Source organism: Felis catus, chromosome B3 (assembly GCF_018350175.1).
Source record: "Felis catus isolate Fca126 chromosome B3, F.catus_Fca126_mat1.0, whole genome shotgun sequence".
Lineage (NCBI taxonomy): Eukaryota > Metazoa > Chordata > Mammalia > Carnivora > Felidae > Felis > Felis catus.
The window spans coordinates 100,235,061-100,250,582 of NC_058373.1; the positions used below are offsets into that span (position 1 = coordinate 100,235,061).

A 15,522-nucleotide genomic window follows, 5' to 3' on the forward strand; every position below is an offset into this window, starting at 1 on the left:
ACACTGAGGTTAAAACTTCAAATAAAAATAAAGCTAAATACAAATCACCATTTTCATCAATGACAATTTTTATATACTTTATAACTCTTATAGGGAGGGTTTAAAAGACCTTAAGCATACTATTTAAAGGGATTTACTGAAATACCAACCTTGTAGACAATTTTATTTCAAATTATTTACAAGAATGGTAAAGCATATAATTTTGCCTTCTTTTAGGTTTATTTTTTTTAACATGGGTTTTAAGTACCATAATGTACTTAATAAAGCTACCATAGTGCCAAGTTGTAGGACTCCTGAAAAGGCAAAAGCAGGTTTGTTGCTTTTACTAGAAACAGATCAATTCATAAGCATAGGTCATTAGCAGGTAAGTAGTGCACCCTCTATTGGTGAAGGGTTTCTATGGTTTTAGAAAGCCAACTTGAGCTTACTACAAGGACAGAAATCCTAAATCCAGTTGAGGTACGTGTGAGTGAGAGGGATGACAAGTGGTGGGTCTTTACTTTCCCAATTAATTTTACAAAGAGTACACAAAACTGAAATCTTCTGAACCAGGACATAAATTAATAGTTCAACAAAAGATGCAAGAAAAACACAGACATTAGGATTCTAATGAAAGACTTTTCATCATATGAACAGGTTTAATGTAACATGGAATGCAAAAGATTAGAACCATTAATAAAATATCCAATTTTCCAACTTAAAAAAAATAATTAAAATAAATAAAATCAAAACAAGATAGTGACCAGAATAATAGTACCATGACAATCACAGTAAATAGAAAAGCTTCCATCAACATTTCAAGGATTTAACAAATGCAATATGATACTTATTTAAAATATTCCACTCAATTTTGTAATCTTTCATAAAAATGTTACTTAGAAGACATCAATGAAAAGATGAGAAATCAGGTTAGAAATACACAATATGCCAAGATTTGCTCATTCACTGTTAAAAAGTACCTTATATTTGCTCTTAGGTATTTTAAACAAATGAATATATTTCACATATAAGACAGGTGGTACCTTAACTGCATAAGAATTATATAAACTTTCAGATGTACACTTAAATTGTTTTATTTTGAATCCTGTCATATTTTATAATTTTCATTTCTACTTACTGAAAAGGCTAACCAGGTTGTTTGCCAATTCAGTATTAGGACCAACAAATGTTGGTCTGCACTACATTGAGTTATCTTACCCAATTTCACGTAATATATGGAAAAATGATAACACTCCTAAGTGATTTTTGGTGTTTCTCTGATTGAAACAAAAGTATTAATTTTGTGAATGTGATATAGCCTTATTTATGGTATATATATATATTTTTAATGAGCAGTACAGATTGCAGACACATAACTCTACTACCTATACTCTTAACTACAAAGAAATGAAGCCAAACTTTAGAAAAATACAATGCAAGAAAAGATTCAAGTTAAAAATATATTCCTTTGGTTAAAAATCATCCCCTTTATAAGACTCATTTGTAATCTAAACTCACAGCATGTCCCACAGGCCAAAGTAATCTTCTAAGTGTCATTATACTTGTTGAATTACCATGTTATTTTCAATCCAGTATTTATGGAGGTCACTGGGTTGCAGCAACAAAATATTTTAACTCTAAAAAGAGTATTGCCTTGTTGCATTAGCTCCTTTGACAAATGTCTTTCTTAAAAGATTTTTACTTCAGAAACCTCCGACACATGTAGTTTTCTTCAGATACTGTATATCCAAACTTTTTATAGAAACCAACATTTTGTGGTAGACATTCAAGGGTAATCTTATAACAGTTCAGTTTCTTGCTTAGCAAAGTAAGGGTTGATAACAACCTGCAATTCAAAAAGCAGGGGGAAAGCACAGAGCATTTGTTAATGAAAATGCATTTGAGTAACTTAATATAAATGAATAAATATTATATAAATAAAATTTCAAATTTATATTAGAAATGGGTTTAGGTCATGACCTTTCTCACTATATTCATTTAAATATTCAGATTGTAACTGGACAAGCTTTAAATCACCCAAAGCATTTGACTGTTTCAAATATAACTTATCTAAGTTGTCTCTAGCACATTAATAGAACAATACTAAATTCAACCTAAAATTAATGTTAACACTGGGGCACCTGGGTGGCTCAGTCAGTTAGGCCTCCAACTTCAGCTCAGGTCATGATCTCGTGGCTCGTGAGTTCAAGACCGGCATTGGGCTCTGTGCTGACAGCTCTTGCACCTGGAACCTGCTTCGGATTCTGTGTGTCTCTCTCTCTTTTTCTGCCCCTCCCCTGCTTGCTCTCTCTCTCAAAAATAAACAAACATTAAAATTAAAAAAAGGATTCACGTTAGCACTAAAGACTGTCAACTTTTTTAAAAAATATGGCCAAAATTTTGAATCTTTTTCCTAAATCTATTCAAACTACTTAGGAACAGACAACATTTCCACATAAAATGAGTAAAAGCTTTGTTCTGTATCATTTTTAAAGCTAATATTTGTGAAAGTATATATCAGATTACTTCTGGATTGCTCTAAATAATATGAAATAGAAACAAAACAAAAAAAGTATACATTTTCCAAATCCTTAAAGAATCCAAACCCCAGTATAAGAATCTGATTCTAATGGCCTTAGGGAAAAAAAAACTAGATCTACAAAAATTTACCCAAAGGGTTTTCTCATGTTCACACAGACTGAAAAGTTGTATCATTTTGAAGACAGAACATCTTGACTGAAGTTAGGAAACTATAAAAGGTATGACATTTAAGTGGACTAGAATATTAGAAATTGGTCTGTTTTGTTCACTGATGTATCCCAAATATCTCATAATATCTGGCACATAGCAGGTCCTAACTTATTGAGCAACTTCCTTAAAATTCAGAAGAGATGGTATTAAGCAAGTTAAAAGATTTAGATAGGAACGCCTGGGTGGCTCTCAGTCGGTTAAGCTCCTGACTCTTGATTTCAGCTCAGATCATGATCTCACTCTGAGTTCAAGCCCCACATCAGGCTCTGCGCTGAAGTGTGGAGCCTGCTTAGGATTCTCTCTTCTCTGCCCCTCCCCCCCCACTCACGCTGTCTCTTGTCTCTCTAAATAAATAAACAAAAGATTTAGATAAATGCATAGAGAATTATACAGGAAAGGCTATTTTAGTATATGTTTCTAAAACTTAAGAGGCTGAGGACATTTCCTTTGTTTTTAAATAACACTGGGAAATAGGTGAATCACTTGGCCAAAAGTTTGTTTCCTATTAGTATGAAAATATTAAAAGTCAATAAAAATGTTAGTCTATAAGACAGTACACTCCCAATTTCCTAACTTCATGATAAAACATAAAAATGCTTTGTTTCTTCCATTAAATTTAATTTAAACTACAGGGTGAGCTTAATTAAGGACACCTAAAAAGAACTTCAAACAGGAAAACATTTTTTAACAAATATCTGGGTAAGATACTATTAACTAAAACAGAAAAAGTATCTAATTTAATGAGGGTTACCTTGTTTCTGCCTACTTACAGTTTGCCAAGCTGCTTTCCTCGGCATTCATCACTAACAACAACATCTTCTACTCTTCCTCTCTGAAAATATTTACAGCGTTTAAGGGACTAAGCATGTAGTTTTGTTTTTAGCTACATCAACAAGTGACAGAATTCAATGATAACAATATTTTGTAAACTTGGAAGTTCACAGAAACCAAAATGCAACCCTTTTTTTACTTATTATAGAGGAAATAATATAATGAACCAATTTGTAGCCTAATCTTGTTTTGTCTATATCCAAAATCTTACCACTCCATTGTTTTAAAGCAGATTTCAGAACCCACAGAACCGAAATGTAATCTTGGCATGTTCCATCATCTTACTCCTTGCTTAAGAGCAATTTCTTTCAAACATCCAAATATAATTTACTAATTTCTAGTAAAGAAAGCCCACCAAAATTTGTACCTCAGAATACATTTGAAGTGTTTCTAATTTTCACTGGATTAGCTAGGTTCTCATGAGTCATGAGGAGTGATCAGGAGTTAGAAATGTCACAGAGCAGAATACAGTTGAACAATGTGGTTTGTTTGAACTGTACAGGTGCACTTATGCAGATTTTTTCTAATAAATGCAATACTGTAAATGTATTGTCATGATTTAATAACATTTTCTTTTCTCTGGGGTGCCTGGGTGGCTCAGTCAGTTAATCATCAGACTCGATCTCAGCTCAGGTCATAATCAAGCTCTGTGTCAGACTCTGGGCTGACAGTGAGGAGCCTGCTTGGGATTTTCTCCCTCCCTCTCTCTCTGCCCCTCCTCTGCTCACGTTCGTTCTCTCTCGCTTTCAAATAAACTTAAAAAAAAAACAGTAACATTTTTTTCTCTAGCTTGCTTTATAAATAAAAATACTATATATAATATACATAACATAATCAACTGCTTATGTTGTAGTAACCAGTCAACATTAGTTTTGGGAGTCAAAAGTCACACGCAGATTTTTGACTGCAGAGTGTCAGCATCCCTAACTCCAATCTTGTTCAAGGGTCAACTATATAATATTCTGAATCTTTTAGTGCTTGAAAATGGATGTGGGAATTTGTGTTACTGTATATACAAAGTATTTTGTTGTTTTTTTTTTAAATAGCATTAGGGATTCTAAACATCACTGCCAAATTTCATGATGCTGACTTGGTTTCCCTATGACTATACCAAATCTGACACCTTACAAAACAATGTTTAGCAAACAATTCAGATAGTTAATACATCTTCTTCCTAACTCTGAGAACACAACACGAAAATGTTACTAAGTGATGTCTAAGAAGCAAAACTTTTTTTTTTCCAGGGCAATACAGCTCTCATTTTACATTGAAAAGCAGTCAGAAAATAGATTTGTCTAATGGAAACTCAAAGTTGATTTTGCTAGAAAACATTTGTTCATTTTATTCATAAGTATTAATGTGAACACATACCTTAGCACAGGAATGGATGAATTTATGTTCTATTATCAGAGTTGCTGTAGCCACAATTTGTCCTAAAGTCACATCTTCCACAACTGTAACATAATAGTCCCCAGATTTCTTCATGTGCTCAAAAGATTCTGTGGAAATCGGACAAGTGTTATGTGGCAGACTTTAAACTTTATTAGGTGCCATAAAAATATTAGGATTAGCTGACTCATTATTGAATATTTAAAGTGATTTCACCATGGCAATTTACTTTGTTTTCTAAAGAAAAAATTAATTATTATGGGGTGCCTGGGTGGCTCAGTCAGTTAAGCATCTGACTTGATTTCAGCTCAGGTCATGATCTCAGGGTTCGTGCCCTGCGCTGGGCTCTGTGCTGGCAGTGCAGAGCCTGCTTGGGATTGTCTCTCTCCCTCTCTCTGATCCTCCCATGCTTGCTCTCTCTCTCTCTCTCTCTTAAAATAAATAAACTTAAAAAAAAGTTTTCAAAGAAAATATTAAAAATGACCAAGAGGTTGAAACATCAGCAATTACTATCAATTAGAATACAGTCCATACATTAAAAAAAAAATCTGCTAGCAAAGTACCACTATTAACAGCTATTTTAGGTGAATAACACAATGCAAGTAAATTACAGATGCTTCCACTTCTGTGACTAATGAATGAAAACTCTAATATCTTTATTACTTTAAATAAGTTTCTTTAACCTTTACACTCAATATTAAAAAGAAAACAAAACTGCAAATCTCTTATTTGTTTTTAAAATTTTTTAACGTTTTATTTTTGAGAGAGCATGAGCAGAGGAGGTACAGAGAGGAAGACAGGGAATCCCAAAGCCCAACATGGGGTTTGAACCCTAAACTGTGATATCATGACCTGAGCCAAAGCCGGACACTCCACCAACTGAGCCACACAGGTGCTCAATTTACATGAGCAAATTTTAATTAAAATGTTTACATGGCTCCATTCTGTAATTTTTAGTCTTCTGGCTTCAAAATATTTTGACAGTGATCTGGTGTTTCAGGACTCTGACTTGCTTTTTTAGAAACAGAATCTGGTGCACCTGGGTGGCTCAGTTGGTTAAGCATACAACTCTTGGTTTTGGCTCAGGTCCCATCTCCTGGTTTCTCAAGTTCGAATCCCACATCCGTCTCCATGCTTACAGTGTGGAGCCTGCCTGACATTCTCTCTCTCCCTCTCTCTCTCTGCCCATTCCCTGTTCACTCTGTGTGTGTGTGTGTGTGTGTGTGTGTGTGTGTGTGTCTCTCAAAAATAAATAAATATTTAAAAAATTAAAAAAAACTGAATCATTGTTTTTGTTTGCTTTGAAAGCACCTTGTGAAGTAGCTAAAAAATGTTTCCATATCTAATCATCCCAAAGTCACATGGCAAATAGGAGCAAAGATGGAATACTTTTCTCTCAAATTGATTTTTAGTACTTATCTTGGGTTTCTCATCTATCAGACATACAGGCAAAGAGGAATTCAGAAATAAAAACTGAGCCTAATATTCTCACATACTGTTTATTTCTAGTCTTGTTCTAGATAGGGTTCTGGAGTGGGAAGAAGAAATAAATTCAAGGAAAACAGTGAGAATCAGAAAAGAGTGATCTTCATCTTGGGAGGATCAGCTATAGTACAAAACAAAATTACCTGGTGACAGAAATGAAGAAATTGTAGAAAACAGGAAACGACAGTGTTAGAGCACTGGATGGGATCAGGAATGTTCTAATCCTTTCTTTATCAGTAACTATCTGTGATCTTATGTCATTTGACCTCTCTGGATTTCCATTCTCTCATATGCATTATAAATTTTTTTTTAATGTGTATTTATTTTAAGAGAGAGACAGGCTGTGAGCAGGGGAGGGGCAAAGAGAGAGGGAGACACAGAATCCGAAGCAGGCTCCAGGCTCTGAGCCATCAGCACAGAGCCCGACGCAGGGCTAGAATGAGATCATGACCTGAGCAGAAGTCAGACGCTCAACTGACTGAGTCACCCAGGCACCCCCATCTCTCATATGTATTATAAATGCTTATGACACTGGTTGACCTTAAAATTCAATATAAACAAACTAAATAAATTGAGAACATAATGTCTTAATCACTCTTTTTTATTTGGTGATGAGATTTCCATGAATAACCTAACCACATGAAAAATACTATAAGGGGCGCCTGGGTGGCTCAGTCAGTTAGGCAGCCAACTTTGGTTCAGGTCATGATCTTGTGGTCTGTGAGTTTGGGCTCCATATCATTTTCTGTGCTGACAACTCAGAGCCTAAAGCCTGCTTAGGATTCTATGTCTCCCTCTTTCTCTGCCTCTCCCCTGCTCATGCTTGGCCTCTCTCTCAAAAATAAACATTAAAAAAAAAAAATACAATATAAAACAATCTCTAAAGATGTCACCTAGATTTAATGCTACGATAATTGTCTAAAAGTCAGGTATTTTGTAAAACACGAGAATTGCTACATTTGGATTCTAGAACAGGTAACCACATTAAACATTTAAATAAGAAAATGGGCATCTGGCTCAGTTGGTTAAGCATCTGATTCGATTTCGGCTCAGGTCATGATCTCATGGTACATGAGTTCAAGCCCCAGGTGATAGCATGATAACACAGAGCCTGCTTGGGATTCTCTCTTTGTCCCCTCCCCCCGCCTCTCTCTCTCTCTCTCAAAATAAATAAACTTTAAAAAATAAAATAGCTAATTATCCTATGAATAATTTCCAGCTATTTGAACACAAACACAAGTAGACACTGAACATAGCTCTAAATGAAAAATCTTGTTTCCCTTTATTTTCATTCAGGAAAAAGATGCTGTAGTACTTACTCATAAATTGTTCAGGGTTGACAACTCCGGTTTCAGTCAGCTGACCTAGTACTTTAAAAAAACCTAGTTTTGAAAAACAGATTTCAAGTCATGAGAAGACCAAATGAAAGATCAAAAGCAATGTGTGAAGGTGGTGGGATTATGGGCACTTGTGTTTTCAGAACTTTCTGTAATCATTTTGAAATTAATCATTTTATTATTTAAAAATATTAAACTGAAACCCATTACTCTTTCTATAATCACTACATGAAACAAAGAATAATAGGTTTTACCAAGGATTTTGCCTGGAAAAGGATTTTTTAAGATTTTGGAGTCATGCAGACCTTAATAATTCAATATTTATAAAACAAGCAGGTATATTTTTCGATGTAATTTGCATTAAATTTGCTGCAAGGAATGCCAAATTTTCCCAAATACATGCTTTGGCTTTATTTACTTAAACGTGCAAGATTGTCATGGTCAAATAGGATATTATTTTTGAATTAAAATATAAATATTGTTGAGACTAAGTTTTAAGGAATACTAATTAATTTCATTAATGTTAAATTAATGTGAACATTTGAGAACTTTGAGAATCTTAACTTCTACATACTCAATAATTAGTCTGACCAAAATTAGTTTCTTCAGATTTCCTACTAAAAAGAAAACTAAAAAGTTTATTTCTTATTACCAAAATTTAAGGAACTCATTTTGGAGAATTTATATTTAAAAAAAAGAAATATATGTAAACAAAACCTCTGCAACCTTTCCAAGTAAATTATCTCCACCTTCATTTCCCATCCAGCTTCTTAGAGAAGACTCTTCCTTATTGTCATTATAGATGATAATTTTACCTTTATGAAAAGTCTTTTTAAAGGATTAATTAGGAAGGAGTAGTGTTGTACTTAAGACATTTGAAATATTTCACAGTGATACCTGGTCTTAGCCATTATATATACATATTGCAATTGAGTGTCTCAGTCACTTTAGAAATTAAGTACAAAAAAAAATCCAAAAATCAAATATTATTTTTTAATATTCTCAGCATCATCATATTTTGTGGAGAAAACAGAATGCTAATTACAGTTGACTCTTGAACAACACAGGTTTGAACTGTGCAGGGCCACTTGTACATAGATTTTTTTCAATAAGTACATTACAGTACCATAAATACATTTTTCTTAATAACATTTTTCTCTATCTTACTTTATTGTGAGAATATAGTATGTAACACATAAAATATGTATTAATCAACTATTTCTGTTATTGGCAAGGCTTCTGGTCAACAGTAGGCTACTAATAAGTTAAACGTTTGGTGAACCAAAATTTAGACACAGATTTTCAAATGCACAGGGGTCAGTGCCTCTAACCCCCCATGTTGTTCAGGGGCCAACTGTAAAATTCTAACCAAGATTTGTAAACCAAGTCCCTACCTCTATTTAAGTCAGCAGTACAAAGGGGCCTCAAAACCAAACCTTCTCCAGGATGTGTTGGGGAAATGGCTGGAGAAAATGTTGCTGTATTCTGGCTCCAGTCCACTTCTTTGAGTAGACTTGGGTCAAACATAGGAGTTTCATCAGGTTTCATCTTTGTAGTAAGGTCTAAAATAAAATTTTAAATGGTAAGGCATTTATTTAATAGGGAGTTATGGCTGGTAAGAAAGTCTATTTCTTAATAAAAGTTAATGCAATTAGAAAATTCTTTTAACATATATGCAATATATGTTCTATCCCGAATCTAGCATAAATGCCACCATCACAGATGAACAGAAGACTTATGGTTAACATCAGATAGTAAACAAATGACTAAATTTGTAAGTTTTAAACTTTAAAACTGTGTTTTCTAGCAACTCTTCTAAAATATTTTTCCTATCGGCTGGTGCTAGCATAGCACTGTGATTAGCTGACTTTTCATGGGCTTTACTTTTTTTTATTATTGGGCTAAGAGATTGTTGGTCTTACCACTAAGAAAGACTTATTGGCCATACTACATGGTTTTTATATGAATCATAAACAGAAGATAATTGATAAACTGGCTTATTTACTCCACATTCACTGTAGTATTTGGTCTCAGCTAGTAGAGATTCATATTAAGGGTATCTGTTGGATTTTGTTTTCAGACCAGATTTTCTAAGAACCTATAACGTAATTTTCTCAGCTGCAATTAGGAAGCGTGAGAAGAGCCAGTGTTTTTCATACTATTAAAAAAATAATCAGTTATAGTACTATCCTCTTTTTTGAACATTCAGAAACTGGTAGATTCTTACTAGGTGTGGTCTAATAAAACAGCCTACACAACAGATACAAGGACAGAATGAAAAAATTATATAAAACATAAAAATGGGGGCAGTGGCACGTCTGTGGAACCCAGAGTTGCAAGAACAGAATCTTCGTTAACAATTATTAGGAGACTGTAAAGCAACCCCTAACTTTCATTTCTATTCCTTTACCCAGTTAAAAAAACTATTCTATTTGATACTTGCTTCTAGCTTTCCTTTGAAACAAAGATTTTAAAGATATATATCCATAATATTAACATAACAAAAGGAAACAAACAGGAAAAATTAAAGTCTATTTGATGACAATTTTCCCAATAACCTCACTCCAATTATGTTCCCTATTTCCTAAGTCATGATATGCTTAAGGGAAATTAGTCTGAACTTTTCCTTAAAGGTGGATTAAACCTCTGCATGTGTAACTGACAACCATACAGGTAATGCTGCACTTACAGTGGAGGCTTTGGGAAGGTAGTGTGGTATAATAACAGCAGTTAACATTTGTTCAGCATTTACAATAGGTCAGACATTACTCAAAGAACCTCACACATTACTAACTCATTTACTTCAACAATCCTACAGGATAGGGATGATTATTATCTCCATTTAAACAGACTAGGCAACGAAGTAACCTGCCCAAGATCACAAAGTTAGTGGAGTCAGGATTTAAACTTAAGATGGAAAAGAGCATGAGCTTTGGAGTCAAGCTGGTGTCCAAATGTCAAATGTGATTATAGCTAATGTATTCAACTCTAACAATCCGTTTACTCATTTGTAAAATGGAGATGAAATTATTAGAAGGACATGAATTACTATATACAGCACTTAACAGTGCCTGGCATACTGTAAGTGCTCAACAAGATATACTTCAGTTAGCAGCTAATTAAAATTCATGTTTATAAATCTGTGTTATTTTTTTCATCTTTAAATTAATTCATGAGTCAGGCACTGTGCTGGGTACAGACAGAGGCTACAAAAAAGATGACAGGTTATATGTTTATATTAAACTGAAACATTCTTGGATAGAAAAAAAAAATCATAGTTTATTATGTAGAACACCAAGGGGTTTTTTCCCCCTCAAAAAGGACTTAAATATGTTAAGCTGTAAAAAACAAAACAACTATATCTGGTTCTAAGACTAGTAAGGAAAGGAAATAAATTGTGATGATTAAAATATTAAAACAGTCGTTCATATTGGGGCACCTGGGTGGCTCAGTTAAGTGTCTGACTCTTGACCTCAGCTCAGGCCATGATCTCATAGTTTGTGGGATAAGCCCCACATCAGGCTCTGTGCTGTCAGCACAGAGGGATTCTCTCCCCCTCCTCTCGCTCTCTGCTCTTCCCCCACATGTTCTCTCTCTCTCAAAATAATAAACATTAAACACACACACACGCACACACAATCTGGGGCGCCTGGAGCATCGGACTTCAGCTCAAGTAATGATCTCACGGTTGTGGGTTCAAGCCCCACGTGGGGCTCTGGGCTGACAGCTCAGATTCAGAGCCTGGAGCCTGCTTCAGATTCTGAGCCAGCCTCCCTCCCTCCCTCCCTCTCTCTGCCCCTCCCCCACTCATGCTCTGTCTCTCTCAGAAATAAACAAACATTTTAAAAAACCACACATTCATATCAAATTTAACAAGCTTACAGTCCACTTGAAACAGATTTTGTATCGGTTAACTTTAATGCATGCATTTTAGTGTTTGTCCCTGGTAATTGGATCCCTGAGGCTTTTGGGTATTCTCTCATCGCAAACATGGGTAACAACATTTTTTCAGGTAGGCAGATAAACAGGCTAAATATTTATCAATAGAGTAAAATGTATACATTAAATACAGAAGCCCGAAAGTGTTAAAAATTTAGTTCCTCAGGGCAAGACCACTATTTAAACAGTTTGATGTTCATTTTATTTAACATACAGTTGTAATCATGAACTTTAAAGAAAGCTCAAAAGGGAATTTCGATGAACATTAGAACAATTTAAAGTAAGTAGATTACTTTTTCCTATAAAGTTGCCTGAGTTTACAATAAAATGTAGTCTAGAAAACACACAAAATACAGTTAATAATTTCCAAGAGAGAAGGGGGAGAGGAGGTACACAGGAGAATTAGGATTACAAAGCCTTTAACTAATGAATTTTAAACAGTAAATACTAATATTTTCCTGTGCTTTTTATTTAACCAGATGGTCCTATTCCCTGAATGATCATAAAAAAATAGTATTGGCTAAAATTTATGAAATGCTTTGTACCTGTTAACTCATAAAAATACAATGAGAGATCTTTCATTATTATCCCCATTTTACAGACCAAGAAATAGGCACAGTAACTTGCTCAAGATAACAGGGCCAGTAAGGAACAGAGTAAGGATTCAAAACCAGGCAACAGAGCCGGCTTCATAGGCACTGGGCCCCACTGCAGTTGCCCTGGGCCTCACACTTGGTTCTACTCTCTGCTGCCACAGAATTGAAACTCTTAACAATTTTTAAACAAAGAACCCTCTATTTGCATTTTGCACAGGTTACCACAGACTATGCAGCCATTCCTGCATGACTCCAGATTCTGTACCCTTAGTAATGAAGATGCACTAGTGAAGATGAATTCCCTACTTCATTGTACAAGTTAAAAATTTAGTCAAAAGCAACACCTGTAAACTATATTTGGAAAATAAGAGTATTCGACATGTCAACAAAATACATTGAACAAAGCATTCTGGATAGAAATAAAAATCCATTAACTGGGCAATCAGAAATTAACATCAAAATGTCTTGATGAGTTATTTTACAAAATAAAGCCATACTTAAAGTTACTTTCCTTTATCTCACTCCATCCCCATTTAGTAAAATTCTGCTGGTGCCCAATTAATATGCTGGGAAAGTTAAAATAGTATGTGATTTGATTATCAAATTTCAAAAGATTTTTAGAAAGGAATGAAATAGATTTGGTTTACAAAAAATTATTTTAGGATCTTAAGGTGCGCTGAAGTATTACAAAACTAGGAAATTTCAGTAAATAGAATTGCAGATGTCTGAAGCTGAATCTCATCATCAACACTAGGGTGACTGATTTTAAAAACTAAACCTTAACCCTCCCTAAATATTTCTCCAGAACCTTTCCAATTTAACTGTGAAGTTAGCATGCATTTACAAGGCCCATATAAGCCTAACAGCCCAATAAATGCCTAGTGAATGAATAACAAATGGTATAAGACTTACTCGGTCACAACTCAGAAAATCCAAAAGAAGAAAGTTTCCCCAATTGCCACAAATGATATCACAAAAACGATACACCAAATTCGTTTTTACTAGGATCATCAAGTTCTCGTTCAATTGACTATTCTTTGGGCAATTTCAACAATTTAGTTTCCCAACTTGTACAGCAGACTAAAATACAAACAGGGAGGAGATGCTGCTAGAAGCAAGCAATTGAGAGCAACAAGTAGTAGACACTGGGAATGAAGATTTTTAAAGTTGATACAAAAATTTAAAAAGCATAATCCAAGGCTAAACCTAAACTGCTTTACATATCTCAAGAGTTCCTGGGTCATCGCTACATTACTTCATGACATGGTGAATGGGAGAAGGGGGAAGTTTTGCTCTTTGAGACTTTAGGGTTTGTCTACATGCACTTCGTAACAATTTCGATACTAATTTGACTAATTTTTTAATCTAAAGAACACTTTATTCGCTGATTTTTAACAGACCATGCCATATTTATTAAGCTATGAAATTATACTTCAGCAGAGAATTTTAAAAAGTATTTTCTGATCGTTTATTTGATCCCTATAATCTGGTACAATTCCCAGGCTACCGATTAGGAAACTGGAGCATGTGGAGCCTCAAGGTAACACTGCAAATGTGTGAACTGGGACTTGGAATCCTATCTTGTTTTCCCATCTTGAGCTCTAAAACACCATAGTCCATAGACTTCAATCTTCACATCATCGTACCAGACAGGTAGCTTTAATTCTAAAAAATACCAGCGAATTCTACCTAAAAGGCTGACCTAAATGATTTCTTGAGACCCATTCTAAGATTTATTCATGAGTGCATAACCTAACAAAACTAATTCCATAATCTCCCGTTTCAATTTTGCCCGAAATTTTAAGAGTTCGGTTTACATAAACATCAGTTCCTCCTATAAGGAAAATCATAGTGCTCAGTGTGTCTAGGGGTACAAGCCCCGGGAAAAGACACAAAGGATGTCCTTCCCTTCCGCAGCTGAAGCCCCAGTTTAGTCAGTGCAGGAGGTGATCTTCCGGGCAGAATCAGGTCCTCAAGTGGCTCCCGACCGCCGCGGGGTGCACCTCGGAAAGGAACAGGGAAAAGGGGGGTCGGGGCATTCGTACCCCTTCAAAATTGATGGCAGCAAGGGCTGTGAGCAGCTGTCTCGATCCCCCACGTTAAAATCTGGTGAGCGAAGAGTCAGTTTCGACCCCAGACCCTGTGCCCACCACTGTATGGCTGGACCACTAGCCCTCATCCCTAACCTCTTTCTGACCCAGGCGCGCTCAACTTGCGCCGAACCGCACTCCACCACCACATGTGCACCCACCTGGCGAGGCTAAATGCGCGGCTCCCGGAACAAACACCTCCCACCCGGGCCTAGCTCTCCTCGCCCGGGGACAGCGGTCACACCTGTTTGATAAATGTGAAGGCAGGCCCACGACGGCCCCCTGGACCCCAGGCGCGGCCCGGCTCTCGCTCCCCGGCCCCCAGCCTCCCTCACCCGTGGAGGCCTCGCGGTCGGCGCTCCTCTCCAGGCCCGCTGGACTCTCACCCACCCGGGCACACAGCACCGGATCCGGATCCGGCTTCAGCGCCAGCCCCACCTCCTCCTCCACCTCCCGCGCCACGGTTGCCGTCGCGGCCGCCCCTGCGCGAGCCGCCACCGGGACGTGGCAACGCCGCCAACGCCTCCGCCCCACCCCGGGCCGCTTACGCAGGGCCTCGCGCAGGCGGGCGGAGGTGCTCCGAGGGCGAGGGGCGGGCCGGGGCGGGGCGTGCGGCGGGCTTTCGCACGTGGGGCGCGGCGAGGACCGCCCCCGCGGGGACTCCGCCTCCCGGCGGCGCAGGGGGCCCCACCCGGGCTCGCTCCCTGCGGTCATGCCCGTGGCCTCCAGCTCTCGGCTTCTCGGGAAATAACTCTGCTTAGGAGTCAGCGAAGCACCGTAAGTGGTGATAGTGTGGGCCTTTTGCGTTCTCGGAACCCGGAGGCTCGGCCTCTTGCCCTCTGCCGTTGCCCCTTGTTGCCCCTTCTCTTAATAGTGCATTTAATTAGGACTTGGGCGACTGGCTGGCAGCTGGAAGCTCCTCATCCCGTTTTCTGAGTCACCTCCGTGAAGTGGGGCCACTGCAGTCCTTTCAGATCCTTTTTGGATGAACCACAGGGTTAAGACACCGGTTCTCAGCTGTGGCGGTTTCGCCTGCCAGGAGACAGTTGGCGATGTCTGGAGTTTTTCAGCCTGTCTGTGGGAGAGATGTCACTGTTATCTGCCAGAGGGTAGAGACCACCTAGG

At 37.1% G+C, this 15,522-nt stretch overlaps 1 protein-coding gene across 3 annotated transcripts; it reads right to left on the reverse strand.

Annotated features, from left to right (window-relative positions):
* Positions 1–598: 598 nt before the first annotated feature.
* GNPNAT1 (glucosamine-phosphate N-acetyltransferase 1) lies at positions 599–14,921 on the reverse strand. Of its 3 annotated transcripts, none has more exons than XM_023255691.2 (6): positions 14,788–14,921; positions 9,167–9,334; positions 7,755–7,817; positions 4,933–5,060; positions 3,501–3,562; positions 599–1,825 (listed from the first exon to the last, which is right to left on the reverse strand). In XM_023255691.2, exons 2-6 carry the CDS (start codon positions 9,318–9,320, stop codon positions 1,678–1,680), a joined length of 555 nt encoding a protein of 184 aa, XP_023111459.1. In that variant the 5' UTR covers positions 9,321–9,334; positions 14,788–14,921; the 3' UTR covers positions 599–1,677. The 3 variants fall into 3 exon arrangements, with proteins under 3 accessions (XP_023111459.1, XP_019688582.1, XP_003987692.1); XM_019833023.3 differs by having other exon boundaries at positions 14,733–14,890; XM_003987643.6 differs by lacking the exon at positions 14,788–14,921 and adding an exon at positions 14,559–14,726.
* Positions 14,922–15,522: the final 601 nt, after the last annotated feature.